The sequence below is a fragment of the Dipteris shenzhenensis genome, chromosome 4, assembly GCF_047967505.1.
Source record: "Dipteris shenzhenensis isolate YYH24624 ecotype China chromosome 4, Dip_SZ_1.0, whole genome shotgun sequence".
Classification (NCBI taxonomy): domain Eukaryota; kingdom Viridiplantae; phylum Streptophyta; class Polypodiopsida; order Gleicheniales; family Dipteridaceae; genus Dipteris; species Dipteris shenzhenensis.
This window is the reverse complement of record NC_141599.1, coordinates 59,158,275-59,174,410: the sequence shown is the minus strand read 5'-3', so window position 1 is coordinate 59,174,410 and position 16,136 is coordinate 59,158,275. Positions and strand designations below refer to the sequence as shown.

The 16,136-nt window shown below is 39.3% G+C and overlaps 2 protein-coding genes and 1 pseudogene across 2 annotated transcripts; 1 reads left to right on the top strand and 2 right to left on the bottom strand.

Annotated features, from left to right (window-relative positions):
• Positions 1-1,568: 1,568 nt before the first annotated feature.
• LOC147903121 (uncharacterized) lies at positions 1,569-11,650 on the bottom strand. The gene is made up of 4 exons (XM_087373569.1): positions 10,994-11,650; positions 2,884-3,088; positions 2,464-2,524; positions 1,569-2,339 (listed from the first exon to the last, which is right to left on the bottom strand). Exons 2-4 carry the CDS (start codon positions 3,042-3,044, stop codon positions 2,280-2,282), a joined length of 282 nt encoding a protein of 93 aa, XP_087229695.1. The 5' UTR covers positions 3,045-3,088; positions 10,994-11,650; the 3' UTR covers positions 1,569-2,279.
• On the top strand, positions 3,707-4,996 carry LOC147903122 (uncharacterized; annotated as a pseudogene).
• Positions 11,651-14,092: 2,442 nt separating the features above from the next.
• On the bottom strand, positions 14,093-14,873 carry LOC147903120 (uncharacterized). The gene is made up of 4 exons (XM_087373568.1): positions 14,718-14,873; positions 14,469-14,613; positions 14,308-14,368; positions 14,093-14,229 (listed from the first exon to the last, which is right to left on the bottom strand). The coding sequence occupies exons 1-4, from the start codon at positions 14,825-14,827 to the stop codon at positions 14,093-14,095; spliced, it is 453 nt and encodes a 150-aa protein (XP_087229694.1). The 5' UTR covers positions 14,828-14,873.
• Between the last annotated feature and the right edge of the window lie 1,263 nt (positions 14,874-16,136).

Sequence of the window (16,136 nt, the reverse complement as noted above, 5' to 3'; positions counted from 1 at the left end):
TTCAATTTAATTTAACATTTTCTATGTAATAAGACTCTTAAATTAGCAATATTTTGGTAATAGCACCAAAATAAGTTGAGAAATAGTTGAAATATTCACCTTTTTCAAGTTTATTTATCATCTAAATGTTAATCATTTTTATTGGAGTATCTACATTAAATCAACTCTTGTTTACTATGCTTATTTGGATTCATTACTCCTATCCAAAGGGCTAGACTTTTGTTACTAGTTTTATCGTGGTTCTTAACTAACAAGTCCTCTTTTCAAAAGCTTCATTGGCTATTCTGTGTGAAGTTTCATTTTTTGTTTGCAACTCACCCACTAGTCAAACAATTGGTGCTCTTTGCCTCTTTTCTTACTCACTCAAAGTCAAGTTTCCATTTTCATGTTTCACCACACAAATACTAACATCATGCCTATGGTGATTTATCTATGCACTTACATGTTTGTGTATGAATATTCTAACCTATTTAAAATACCTTGCACTTTCCCTTCATTGCTATTTTTTGCCTTGATTTGTTGCATCACCTATATTTTGTCCTACTCTTTAACCATATGTCCCCATGTTTTGGACATAGAATTTGCTATCATGTATGAAGCAAACTGTCTCTTGCTTCCTATGCTTGTTTTTTAAGTGAGGATTTTCTAACCTTTTGAATGTGAGTATTATCGAATTATACATGTATTTGAGGCTATAGAGCAAATTTAACCAATAAACCAACTAACCATGCATCAGCTACACATAAAACCATGCCTCATGCCGTGCACCAATGGTCCCTCTTGCAAGGGCGTGACAATGGTACGACATTTGGCAATGGGTGCCTTTGCAAGAACCGTGCCCTATGTTCATTAGGCTTGTTCAAAAACTACAAGCATAACTATGAGTCCCCAAAGACTCTTTTAGATCAAACTTGTGCATATACCCAACATGACTAAGGTCATGTGCCACACTCCTTACAGATTAATGTGCTTCTTGCTGCATAGCATGCAACAAATGCAATAAGATACTCTTGAATTGTCAAGATGCCCATTTCACGTCCACTAGCTAGGTCTGTACAAGCATCAAGCATAAATCCACCAAAAGTTTTTTATAGTCTAATGATTTAGATCCATGTGAGCATTGGAGACTCTCCCTTTTAGCAAGAAAGGGGGGGTAGATAGGCCTAAGAAGTCCATATGAGAGAGAGAGAGAGAGAGAGAGAGAGAGATGGTGATGGTGATGATGATGATGATGGCACACCTCCATTGTAGCCCGAATATGACCCATGGGACCAGGCACAACATTACAAGAATAGCAAAACCAACAAGTATCAAGAGAGCATCCTCTTGGTGATTGTTAAGGTAAAGGGTGCAATATTTGAACAGCAAATTCAACCCCGAACGGCTTCTTCAACAAGGAGATACTAATAGCCATAGATTTGTTCCTATTAGTGCAAAAAATTAAGGACATAAAATGGAGTTTTCTTGTCCACATCGAATGAGAGCATGCTCATTGACTCAATGAAAGGCTTTGTATGTTAGACTTGCATAAAATTCACCTTTAAAAGTGTTTGTTCGCCTACTGGTGCACAAATGTATGCGTGTTCATCTCCGGCCTTTGCAGGTCCCCACATGGTTAAGCACTTGCCAAACCCTCCTCAAGGCTTTTATGTGACCATGAACAAACCTAACTCTCACTTCAAATGAGCCATTTACCTCATTTAAAAACAATTTATGGGGTTTTAATTTTGGTTGTTTATATATTGAACCCCGTACCCTAGCAAGTGTGGATTTCCCTGATACCACTGCAAGAATTATGCTTTAGCGCCCATGATCTCAGAGATGGCATTCCTGTGGCCCTGCTATAAAGGAGTTTGACATGCCCACTAGAAGTCTTGTAATGACTAATACATTCTAATCTGCAAGCCACCTGACCTCGTATGCTGAAGACTTCAGGGTGTTTTTGAGGTAATTGGACCTCAAGATAAATGTGAAGGCAACGTACAATCGTACAAAGTAGAATATTTGTGAAGCCCTTAAAACATTCATACACTTACAGGCTATTAATCTGGTTTTGCATATTTTACTGACCTCTTGTACTAGACATATCTGCCAGGGACAAGCTATCGTATCTACCAACATCAGAACGACACTCCCTCCCAATTGGTCATGCCTGATGCATGCAAGTAGATTGAACTAAACATGCAGAGACTTGCTATGCCACCTTCAATCCTCTTGAGACCACACAGTTCCAACAGGAATCGCCCCAACTTCAACCCAGCTCAAAAATGTAGTTTCTACTATATATCAGCCATCAACTGCAACACAAGGTTGGTAACACAACTCACTGTTCCATCATCCTGTGAGACACAAAAACAGATGGTAACTAATCTAAAATGGGAGTTAACAAGATATGTTGACAACGTGACAAGAATAATCAAATTCTCCAAAAGAGAGGAGATAAGAGTTCTCTTAAATACATACAAGCAGAACAATATCAAATTCTTGTTTGTACTCATCCAGCCAAATATCCACGTTCTCATTTCTGCAAACAAAATACAGCTTATTGTTAGTATGCTAGAGGCCCACTGTGGGCAGAAAGGCTCCAGAAAAAGAGAAAGATCATGCAACAGCGGCTAAATTCAAATCAATCCCGAAGGAATACATCAATGAAAATCAAAATTAGCCCCTTCAGTCACTGATGTAATGAGTTATTTATAACCCTTCACAACATCAGATAAAGCACACAGTACAACTGACCCCGAGTGAAAGAGCTCATATATAATGAACAGACTTCAATGTTCTCCTTTTCTCTTTCAAGTAAAACAAATGAGCCAAAGAAAAATACAGATGTGAAAACTCAGTGCTTGTGCAACCCAGAAGCAAACAGATGCTATACTTAACAGGAACCCAATCGTGATGCGGTTCTCATAATCTAACCCATCTGACATTCGAAGGTCTCCAAGGTGATCTCTGAGCAACAGTACATTTTTCCGTTCTTTCAACTCAGAAACCTCGCTCTCATTCATGTTCCAGCCATCGACACTAGAGCTACGTGTTGCCATCGCAAGTGCATGCTCATTTTTATTTAGAACATGAATTGTCTTACCTTCACATAGCAAGTAATCATGACATTAGTATCATTCCAAAGGTTGAAAATGAAAACCATTTACATACATTTGTATATTTATCTAGACGATGTACACCCCCCCCCCCAACAGGCACACTTTTTTTTAAAAAATTTGTGAAACCAAACAGACACACACATATGTATGTGTGTATGTATGTATATACACACAGATGTGTGTGTGTGTGTGTGTATGTATGTATATACACACAGATGTGTGTGTGTATGTGTGTATGTATGTATATACACACAGATGTATTTTGGGAATCCGTTCTTGCAATCTTATGAATATTTCAGACTCTCCCTACGGCAATCTATCTATGATGCTTGCTATCAAGGAGATCTTCCTCAGTCATGCCTGGAAATAGTTTTTCTTTGCTTTTGATTTCCTGTTGAGGCTCTCTGCTTTTTTGAGACCCTCATGTAAATTTTGCTGATAATATGATCATGGATTTCCCCCAAAAAAAAAAAAAAAAAAAAAAAAAAAAAAAGTGTGTGTGTGCGCGCGCGCGTGCACGCACGTGTGTGTCCTATGTTCAGTTCTTTTTGCCTTTGCTACATTGGTCCTCCAGAGATATTTCAGCCTTTATGTCTCAAGCTATGGAGCTGTTATGGAGGACAAAAACTGCTGTCAAAGCATTGAGACTGATGAAGATGGAAATGGTGTGCTCTCCAAGGATGCATGGTGGACTGAATGTTCTCAATATACGATATCATGTACTAGCAAGGAAGGTTACTATGCTCCATACTTTCTTCCGTCAACAACAGCCATGGACTTGTATGATAACATCCATGTGTGTCAACATGAGGACATCTGCTTATGGCCATTGGACTACTAATCCTTAGGAGGTTGTCATTGGGAGATTTGTAGGGAAGATACCTGGCTGTCCTTTCTCTACTGCTCTGATACTTGATTGGAAACACATACTTTCTAAGGTCAAATGGCCTCCCGATAATCGCTCGGGGACAAATTCAATGAGAACAGAAAGTATTCATTGGAGTGCCATCTTTGACATTCGACTTGCTTTACAGGAACCAGTTCGGGCATATAATCTCATGAAATTGGGAATTAGATACATCAATGATGTGGTAGATGATCAAGGCTATGTCTTATCTTTTCCCCAGGCCACTGCTTCCTATGCATTGGGAATGCATCATAGGTCGATATGGAAGAAAATTGCTGATTTGTTACATCCTTTTCTACCTGTTCCTCCTATGGCTGGCACAGACAGGCTTATGGATTGGCAATTGCAACCCTCTGCTACATGCTCTCATCCTGTTCCTCTGCCTACTTTGACCTCCATCAAAGCCTATAGGCTTCTTCAGCCAGCTCCATGGATTCAGCAATATGCTAATACTATGTGGCATATCAGGAAGCCCCTCTCATGGTGGCGGAAGAATCTCCGCATATTATGGAAGTGTAAAATGCCTTTGAAACAAAGACTTTTTCTTTGGAGATGCATGACGGGCACATTGTCAGTGGGAATCACACTTGCCAAACGTCACATTGCACCATCCACATGTTTACGATGTCAAGCTCCTTCAGAGACTGTCCCTCATTTGCTTTGGCACTGCCCGAGTTCTAGGAACCTCCTTGAGAGAATTTCATATCATCTTCGGCTCCGTTTCCTGAGTCACAGATTTGGCAAACGTTTTTTGTTATTTGGCAGATTTATGCGGTCTTTGTCTCAATACTCACTATTTCTCTCATGGGTGAGATATTGGGCTCTTTGAACAATCTGGAGTGAGCATAATTGGGCATACATCGGTCGGCAGAGTCATAGGTCGTATGAATCTTTCCGAGCCTCATTGCGGCAATCCTTATATGATGCCTGCCATGAGGGTGATATACATGCTTCTTACATAGAGCTTTTCTTTTTATGTTTTTGATCTCTCGGATACTCTCCATTTTGGAGACTTCCCATCTTGTAAATTTATGAGAATATAAATATACTGCACTGGATTTACAAAAGAAAAAGTATGTGTGAGCCATTGCCAATGCTTGATTGGACTTTGGATCGTGGGCTTCCTGGCTACGCTACATTTTCTTTTGCTGATTTAATAGCCAAGAATGTTTACCGTCTTTTGCTTCCTCCCCCTTGGATTCAGGAGTATGGCAATCACTTCTGGAATTTGGATAAATCGCTCCCTTGGTGGACAACCTGCCTTCGCCCCATTTGGAAAAGTAAACTTCCTCTCAAGCAGAGAGTTTTTCTATGAAGATGTTTGGTGGGAGCTCTTCCTGTTGGTACTTTGTTGGCTGCTCGTCGCATTGCCTTTTCGCCTCTAGTACACGAATTCCTAGGTAGCCTCAAATAGAGGTAAACCATGCCATGCAACTAACACCATGGGTATCTTTCGACTGCGTACTTGCATTGTTCCTCCGTCCAAATGTGCCTTGCATTTTCCTCTCTCTCCTAAAACAAGACAACACCCTCGATCAGTGAGTCACATGGGTACAAAAACTTCTTTAAATGAGAAGCATGGAACACTAGTTGCACCTTACAACCCTTTAGTAATTCCAATTTATAGGCTACCTTGCTTATTCTTTTAAGAACTAATCACGGCCCACAATATCAAGGTGATAATTTAGCACACTCTCAAGTGAAGGAATTTTGAGAAAAACTTTTTCTCCTTTCTTAAATACCCTAAAATATCTATTTTCATCCGGATACGTTTTAGCTCTATCCAAAGCTTGGCAGATGTTAGCTCTCGCAAGTGCTAGTGTCTCCCGCATCTGAACAACATAGTTCACGGCACTAGGTACTTTCTGAGGTATCCCAACCGTGGTTTGATTTGCTAGTCTATAGCCATAGTTCAGCTCGAACAAACTCATTCATGTACATGTACAGGAACATTTTCAATCATTGCAATCAAATTCCAATAGTGGTAACCACTTGTCCCACATATGTTGCCTCAATGAAACATATGCTCTAAGCATATCTTCTAAAGTTTGGTTGACTATTTCCATATGACAATCCGTTTCAAGATGATACCCACCACTCAGTCCTTAGTGCCTCAAACATTGCAGTCCAAAAATGACCAGTAAATTTAATATCCATGTCTGACACAATGAATTTGAGTAGTCCATGCGGGGCGCTAACAGACTCCTTGGTCATAATGAAGTAAGCCATCTTAATAAGACGATCATCCACCACAACGATAAAATCATATCCACCTTGTGTCGTAGGCAAAGTCCATGGAAATGCTCTCCCATCCACCTAATGGTATTTCCAAGGGCTATAAAAGGCCAGGTCGCTTCACCCGCTCTGCCTTACTCACTTGATATGAAAAACAACATGTCACATATTCATAAATATGCTTCTTCATTTTGGGCTAAAAGAAATCTCACTTCACGAGATCATATGTCTTCTCGACACCTGGATGTTCCACACATGGGCTATCATGGCACCATTGAATGACCCTCTGCCTGATATCATTCTCATTAGGTACTACTACCTTGCCATTTTGTTTCAGCATACCATCTGCTATGGTATATCTTACATAGGTTTGGTCTTTTCTAGATGCATGGTCATCCTTTTCCTCAAGTTTAATCACATAATCCTTAGGCCAAAGGCTCTGGACGAAGTCGTCCATTTTTTGACTTTCTCTAATCTCAGTCATTAGAGCACTCTCTAATACCATGAAACTCAAATTATGCACAATGCACGATAACGCATCAACAACTTTATTTCCTTCCCTCTTTGGTACCAAATTGCCATGTTGACCTACATGAGCCCTACCCACCTAGCTTGGTGGCCTCTGAAGTCAGGTTGTTTGGAAAAATGCTTCATAGTATCACGATCTACATCTACGTAGAGCTCTGAACCATACAAATAATGCCTCCATGTTTTAAAAGCATGGATAACAGTATACAACTCTTATTTATGAGTTGGCCAATTTCGCTGAGAGCTTCACGAGATCATATGTCTTCTCGACAACTGGATGTCTCGCACGTGGGCTATCATGGCACTATCAAATGACCCTCATATCATTCTAATCATTCTGATAAGGTACTACTACCTTACATTTCGTTTCAGCATACCATCCGCTATGATATACCTTGCATAGGTTTGGCCTCTTCTGGATGCCAGCTCATCCTTTTCCCCGATTTAACCACATAAGCCTTAGGCCAAAGGCCTGGACGAACTCATCCACTTTCTGACTTTCTCTAATCTCGGTCATTACGACACTCTCTAATACCGTGAAACTCATATTATGCATAATGCGCGACAATTCATCAACTTTATTTTCCTTCCCTCTTTGGTACCACATTGTCATAATAAGCTCATGCATGAGCTTTGTCTACCTAGCTTGGTGGCATCTTAAGTCAAGTTGTTTACAAAAATGCTTCAGAGTATCATGATCTACATCTACGTAGAACTCTAAACCATACACATAATGCCTCCATGTTTTTAAAGCATGGATAACAGCTTACAACTCTAATTTATGAGTTGGCCAATTTCACTGAGAGGGACAAAGCTTCTTGCTTTCAAAGGCTATTGGCCGGCCCTCCTGGAGGAGAACTCCTACCGCAATGCCACTTGCTTCAGTTTCTATGAAAACAGTTTCTGGTGATCAATAATTTCTAACACCGGGACCTGAGACCACAGCTTGCTTTTACGGCATTAAAACTCTCTTGTTGATTCTGTCCCCACACAAAAGGTACTTTATTTGAGGTCAAGTCAGTCAAAGGTGACACTGTCTCAAAATATCCTTTGATATGCCTTCGATAAAATTAGACAAATCCCAAGAATGATCGCAAAGCGATCAAACTTTGAGGAATAGGCCAAGTCAGTATCGCACTCACTTTCTTTGGATCCATTTCCACCCCATTAGGAATAATAACAAATCCCAAATATTCAAGTCTTACTATGCACAGCAAAGGTTTTCTTTTTATTTACATACAAACCGGCTTTCCTCAAAGTACCAAACACTTTTCTTGAGTGTTCACGATGTTCAGCAATACTTTTTCTTAAAAAAAGGATATCATCAATAAAATGTACAACAAACTTCCTGATATACAGGCGTAGTAACGTTCATAAGCATGAGAAATGTAGCTGGGGCATAGGTAAGTCCCAACTGCATTACAAAAAACTTGTAATGTCTAAACCTGCTTCTAAAATCTATTTTATGCACATCCTAAGCTCTAATCCGGGTCTAATACTAGTCACACTTAAGATCTATCTGGCTAAAAATTATGGCTCCATGTAATGCATCTAGCAAATCGTCAATCCAAGCCATCGAACACCTGTGCTTAACAGTGATATTGTTCAATCCTCTGTAATCTATATACAGATGGAAAGTATTATCTTTCTTTTTCTTCAATATCACTGGCAAAGAAAAGGGTGAGAAACTGGGTTGAATCTACCCGAGCTTGAGGTATTCGTCCGGTTGCCTTCGCACCTCAGCTTCTTCAATAAAACTTAAACTATAGAGTGGCCTATTTGCAGATTCTGCTAAGGCATTGGTTCGATCTTATGTTTAATATTCCACTCTGGAGGTAAACCATAAGGCAACTCATCCCCAAAACAATCAAGCAACTCCTCTGCAATTTGATTAGTCAACTTAACCATCTCTCCGAACATCTTGGGTAGTATCGGTGTTAGTTGATGGACCATCAATCGACTCTACGGACGTTGTACAAAGAAACGAAAACTCTTCCTGAGTTGTTTGAGCTTCACTAACGACGCTTGAGAAAAATCTTTTTCACCTTGTAAGACATATAGCACATCGTTCATCTTGAACTAATAAATGTGCTTTTTCCAATCAATGGCCGGATTCTTCTTAGAATGCCAAGCCTTTCCCAGGGCTATGTCTGCGAGCAAGTCTGATCATTTCAAAGTCCACAACTTCTCCGCATAATCCTAAATCCGAAGTTCCACCTGATAACCCTTTGGTCCCATACTTCCATTAAACTTCCATCTATCATCCTGACCGTATATGCATAGTCGGTTGGACTAGTCTTTAATTTCAGCCGCTTTACAAGCTTGGATTTAATTACATTGTGTGTTGATGCTGAGTCAAACAACACAATGACGTCATGATTGGCTACTTGCCCTTTGATCTAATTAACTCCGTATAGTAAAAAGTTATATATCCTGTTACTGCAAGACTTAGATAGGATGTTATCAAGTGCATTTTTAACTAGCTTAGCAATAGACACACATAATAATACAAGTATTGATCTTTGAGAAGATCCCACTAGCTGAATTTGCATCTACTTGCCCTTTGATCTAATTAACTCCGTATAGTAAAAAGTTATATATCCTGTTACTGCAAGACTTAGATAGGATGTTATCAAGTGCATTTTTAACTAGCTTAGCAATAGACACACATAATAATACAAGTATTGATCTTTGAGAAGATCCCACTAGCTGAATTTGCATCTAGTCAGCTCTGGGACTTCCCTCCATCTCCACGTCAGACTCTGAGATCACCATCTCAACCATCCGACGAACCTTGATCTATGGACAATCTTTCCACTGATGAGGCTGAAGGAATCCAAAACAAAAGCCTTCTCTCCTCACTTTCTCTTTTTGTTTTGTTGTCAAAGAAGATTTTGACCAAGCCCAGGCTGCCATTGGAGTTACTTTTCTTTTCACCCCTATGGTGGTACTTTGTTTTGAAGGAGTCTCTGCTAGCTTTGCCTGCTTGGGTTGGCCACTAGGCTGTGAGACACTCCCTTTTCTAACCCACTAGGCTGTGAGACATTTCCTTTGCTAACCCACTTCTTCTTCAACCCACTCTTTTTCGAGTACTCATACTAAGTCCCCATTTGCACAAACCCACTTGGCTTGTTCCCTTTGGCATCCTCATAGTTCAAGGCTATGGCGATTGCTTCATCTAGAGTGTTCGCGTACTTAGCCTAAACTTCCATCTCGATCCTATCATTCAGTACGAAAATAAAATCCTTTACTTAAACTGACTAAGGAAGAGAATCATAAACTTTCATTACACATTCTCTAAATTTTATTAATGTATTTAGCCACCACAGACAAATTTTTCTGAAGAAGGTTTCTATACTATCCCAAGCTCGAGATGCTTCGTCAGGAGGTAAGTTCTTGAGAACCCCTCCCAAGTAGTGGATGCCACTCCATCCCTTTGCTGTTTAATCCACCATCCATCCCCTACCTCATTAAAGATATGCATGGCCTCATAGATTTTCTTAATGTCATTCGTGATTTCAAAAATGGCAAAAGCCTCTTCCCATTAGTGCAACTTGTCTTCTATGACATCAGAGCTACAGTCAATCATCCGACCAAAATAATTTTATGTCCCATAATTGGCAATATTAGGTATATCTTAGCCCTCCTAGGCTCGATCATATGAACACTGGTTTCAAGCTCCATCAGAGCTTTCCGTTATCCTCCCTAGATGGTCTTGCAAATATACTAGGAACCATCTTTTAAAGTTCGGATTGCCCTAAGTTTGCTTGCAGTTGTTGCTGAGCGTAAGGCATCCGCTAATAAAGCAATCCTACCTAATAGTGTGTGGGCCATTGGGCGTGACACTTGCTGTGTTGACTGGACTCCCGATTCTACGGGATCCACCCTTGAGGCCTCTTCTTCAACCCTCGTTGCAATGGCTTTGCCTTTATCCATAACAACTTGAGTCCAAAAAGTTTAACCCTTCTTGGGTCGGTTGGTTTTCTTTTTCTTATCCCCACACTAACTAAACTGAAATCTTCAAGCTGATATAATGCTCCAAACTTCTGCAATAGAGCCTAGAGGCATATGTCAAACTGCAAAACTGTAAGCTGTAAATCACCAATACTTTTACTATATTAGGGAATTTCCTGCAACCCCAGATAACCAGAAAAACCTATGCTGCAGTAAAAGGAACTTGGAAACACAAACAAGCTGAGACTTAGATAAAGAAAGGAACCCGCTAGTCACTTTGTGTGATCACGATCCAATAATCGAATAACCAGCTCCTTTTCCTTTTATGATTTCCCACTGACTCGGGTCCCTTTGGAGCAACCAGTCAATCTAGTTGTTTGATCTTGCCTAAACACTCGATCTGGACTACGAACCAACGTACAGCAGAGCCTTTGGCTTAGAACAGAAGGATTTGAGTGCAATCCAGCAGCAGTAAATCTGTGTGCATCAATGGTTCCCAGTGGCCAAATGAAGCGATGTTAGGTTGTTGCATCTTTCGTCGACCCTCACGTAATGCCAAAGCTTTAGGTAGACGGGTTAAGTACGGAGCACTTCTCGCCTCCCAACCCACATGATGGCCAACCAGATTGTTATGCAATTACTGTCGCCGGGACTTCACCGAGAACATTTCACCCTGCGCAGACTTTTCATAAACCATTTGTTGCTGTATCTCCATGGGTTTGCCAGAATTCAGTAGATAATGTGGGCGCTTGTGCCTAGCAAGTTTCCCTCCCCGTGCTCATCGCATCAAACGTGGAGTAAGCAATGCACCTCCCAATCGCTCAACGCTCACGCAATGTGCAGCTCTAGCACTCAATCCAACCCCGTATAGATATGCTTCTCGCTAGTGCCTTTGCACTTCCACTAACATATTGAAATGCCCCTACCAGAAAATGATTATGAATTCTTGCATTCCAAGCATGTGATGTCTACTTCAAATCATAAAGAGATTTCTGCAGTTTACACACCTTCTTTTCCATACCACCTACCCTTCAGGTTGTGTCATATACTTCTACATCCAAGTATCCATTGAGAAAAGCATTCTTAGCATCCATTTGATATATACTCCAATCAAAATGCAGAGCAATGGCAATTACTTTGCAACTAGTGCAAAGTTCTCTTCATAGTTTGTTCGACATTCGTCAGCATACCCTTTGGCAACTAATCTGACTTTGCATTTGTCAATTCCTCTGTATAAGTTAAGTTTGACTCTAGAAACCCATTTGCAACCAATGGGCTTCTTTTTCAGCTAGTGGATCTTTCAATGACTGTGTTTGATTTTTTAATGAGAGCATTGTTTGCTTCCCTATGTCCATCTTCACTATGTACTGAAACAATTGTGGGTTGATCAAGGTATGAGGCTGTTTCATCAATGGCAAGAGAGTAAAATACTCTCGACTTATCAATGGAAGGATCTACAATTGCGAAAGCTCCTTCAAGAGTGATGTTATGCAAGATTGCAATTGGATTTTTCTGTTTTTTCTGTTCATCAAATAAACTGCAGTTCCATATGCTTTTGTCCAAAATGAACAAGGATTTTTTTCTCCATCCATCATGCATTTAGCTGATTTTGCTATGACTCTGTTCCTTCTTTCTAAAACTTGTTTTTGCTATAGAGTATATCTACTAATAAACTGTCTTTGGATGCCATGATGTAGGGTGTAGACCATAGTATAAAAATATCATACAAATCCACACACCCAAACATACTTGAGCATCCATTTATACAAAGTCTTCATACTGAGTTTCTGTCGGCACTCCGGAGGTGAAGGGTAGACTCAGCCATGACGAAGGCTAGCACTAAAAGAGAAGGCTAATCAAAAAGTAGTCCAAAATCTCTTCATTCAAGCTACAACTGGTTGTGAAGTCTAAACGATTTCATTTTAGTCTCTCCCAAATGGATGATCTAGAGTATGTCAATGCTCCTAGACTATGAAATGGAAAAAGGTTGACAATATTGCTTTCCCATGCAACATAATTTACATATATCTTATCTGAAAGTATACCTACAAAAGGAACAATATTTGTTTGCTAAGTGAAACCAAGCTTTTAAGTCTGTGTGCTTAAGTAAGCAACATGATTCTGATGAGAAGCTCTCAGGACTCTCTGTTTATATTGTACTGTCCATTAGCAATATCTTTTGTTTATTCCTACATTCAAATTTAAAATGACCTGGAATATCACAGTAATTATAATCACATATAGTTCTTCTTTAGTGTTGCGTTGATAACGTCCTCTACTGGAGTTACCTCTACCTCTAGGATGTTAAATCCTCCTCCGATTGGAAGGACCATGGTATTAATGTTGATCTTTGGAAATTGTCGAAGTATCTGTCAAGGATTTGACTTTTGTCTCTTTCTCTCTAGAAACCTCAGTCTCTAGCAAACAATGCTTGTTCATGATTCTTTGAATCTGTAGTGGAATATCTCTGCATTGGCTCTTACACAAGAACACCTGACATGCTAAAGAAAAGAGAAGATGTGGAGCATCTCTTGTGACCATGATTGTCACAAATCACTTATAATCCTTACCAAGACCGTCAATCTAAACTAGTCTTTCCTTCTTTGCTCCTTGACCAATTGATGTCAATTGGTTTGCAATATCTTTCAATTCGACAACATAGTGTGGACCTGTTTCAGATGATGACTTCTTTGCATTATGGACTAGATTTTCAAGCATTATGATCCTGGACATAGTCTTTGCATTGAATTTGTTCTCCTAATGCTTTCCATGCATTCATTGCTGATATCATTTCCCTGATAATCAAGTCCTTAGCATTAAAGTTGATTGAATTAAGGACCAATTGAGCTCTTTTATCCCAATGTACTTGATTTTCACTAAGTTCTTTTACTTCATCTATTGTTAAAGGCGTTATTGATTATTGATGTTGTTGCTGAAGCTTCAGCTCATTTCTCTTGCTCATTGAGAATGTTTCATAGTTTCTTTAATTGGAAGATATTTACAAGTTTGAACCTTCAATTTCCATAGTTATTGTCATCCAACTTGTTGTTTTGATCCAAGAAAATAATACCATTATGAATTTTGACATAGTGAAATATCCAGTTGAGTATTTAAGTGTAGGAAACATGCATGTGGAGACACAGACGGATTATGATCAACAATCATTGATGATCAAGATATTGCCAAAATATTAAAAGACTCAGCCCAAACCTAATACAAAATTCTCAAAATCGATTTAGAAATGTTGGCTATGATGTGTTGAAGAGGATAATGAAGACTGCACTCAATTCAAGTTACGATGACTTCCCATCAAAAGTGCCTAGAACTGATCCACGATTTGACCTTTGAAATGAAGAAGATTCACTTACCACTCTTCCATTAGCTTGGCCTTTTCATTGAGTGGAATAGTGGGAGATATCTCCAATGGGTAGTAATAATCATATAATTGCTGCCGCTTGAGATCGTATTCAGGATTGCCTTGGTTGAGGAGGGAGTGGCTGCCTGATTTTCGTACAGAAAATAGTCAGAGTTTTTTTAACAAAACAACAATGCGTAGAAGCTTTACGTAAAGAATCGTACTTTGTCCTCTTCTTCCATCCACCATAGACTTGGTGAGAGTCATGTCGAAATCTGCAAGAACCTAAACCGAAATAGAGAATCAATGAGACTTCTTGCATTGTAACAACGAAGTCAGCAATGCATGTCCGATACACAACTATGGCTTTGGGATGAGAATTTGCCTGTAATTTAGAGAGACCGCCAGTGGCTCTGATCTGCTCCTTCTTGCGTTCCAACGCTGCTGGATTACCAATTATAATGTTTCCAGAATTTGTCTGTGAACCTTCCATTACAGCACGTCTAGACTTGTAACACATAGCATGAGACCTGCACATACAAAAATAGATGCTCAATGTAACGAAGATAACGACCAAAGCGGGACCGGTCGTCGATGACACGAAATCTACACGCCAGAAGAATGAAACACGTACCGCTGCAAACCATGCCATCGAGGAGGTACAAAGCTCAAGTGTTGCAGTTCCAAGGAGGAGGTTGACAGAGAAAAACAACAGGGGTACGAGTAGTAGAAGACGATGCGCATGGTTGCTTACTGCCGTCACCACCCACCACACAACATACGACATGTGATTAATCCGTCATTCATAATCAGATTTGCGAATGCAGTTTGTTCTAATTCATAAATGGTGCACAGGAGTGATTAGCGTTGAGTATGTCCCCCTCATACATTGATAAATGTATATATGTATATATGAGTGAGGTCAAAAAAACAGAAAAAACAAGGATTTTTTTCAATTGGCCTGCCCAAGTATGTTCTTTGGGGTCGCACCGTAATCATGTTGAATCCATTCATCTAAAAAGTAGAGAGTGGTCTGACCAATAGACGAAGTTTGTCCCTTGCAAGTATGTCGATTGTGGATCCGCATATTCTTGTAGGTAAGGTGACAAGTTGTTGCTATTTGTGATGAAACATGAAGTCTTGTAGTTCTGCCATGCCATGCTTGTGAAAGGAACCATTGTAGTCTCTGTTGATGTCTCCTACTGTGTATGTTGTAGTCATGGGTGGAATGAGTTGGAGCATATTTTATAGGGCTTGAAGTAGAATTTATGTTTTTGTGCTCCGTGATTTGGTACAAATTAAGGATTGTGATTTGCACGTGTTCCATTGTTTGAAACATGGAGAGCAAACACAACCTTTGGTGCATGAATTTTGCTGGTAGAGGAGGTTAACGTTGTGGATGCCAAGGCCATCGTCCATGGAGGTCGGGTCAATTTTATGAGCAAAAACTTATGAGCAGGTTTATCCGAGTGTGTTTTTCAAGAGATTTAAAAAATTGTATTTCTTAAGGAAACATGGTTTTTACAATTTTATTTTCACTAGAACTAGATCCCTTTATCATAAAAATAAACAAACTAGTCACTCATTCATTTTTACATAACATAAATTTTCTCATTCATAGACATCCCTTTGTACCCCTATTATTACCTTTAAAAAGTGTTGAGAAATAATTCCTTTAAAAAACATCCCTCATAATCACTCTTAATGTAATAATATTATACATATATAATTACTTATTAAATACATTTATATCAATATGACAAGAGATTTCTAGTGATATTATAGCATAAATTATAAGATATTTATGGATATGTTTCTAAAGAAGTTTAAATTACTATAAATAAGTATTAACTTGGGCTTATATATCACTCTCATAAAATACATGTAATATTTAATAAAAAATTTTCCAAAATATAACCCCATAGATGTGCTCAAATGGGGTTTTGCGATCAATTTGAGTGGCTAAATGACTATATTTGGACATTGGATGTGGAAGTTAAGTCACTTTTAAAAGTGTTGTCCAAGGTTTCTTTGGAGAAACCCTTCCATGAAG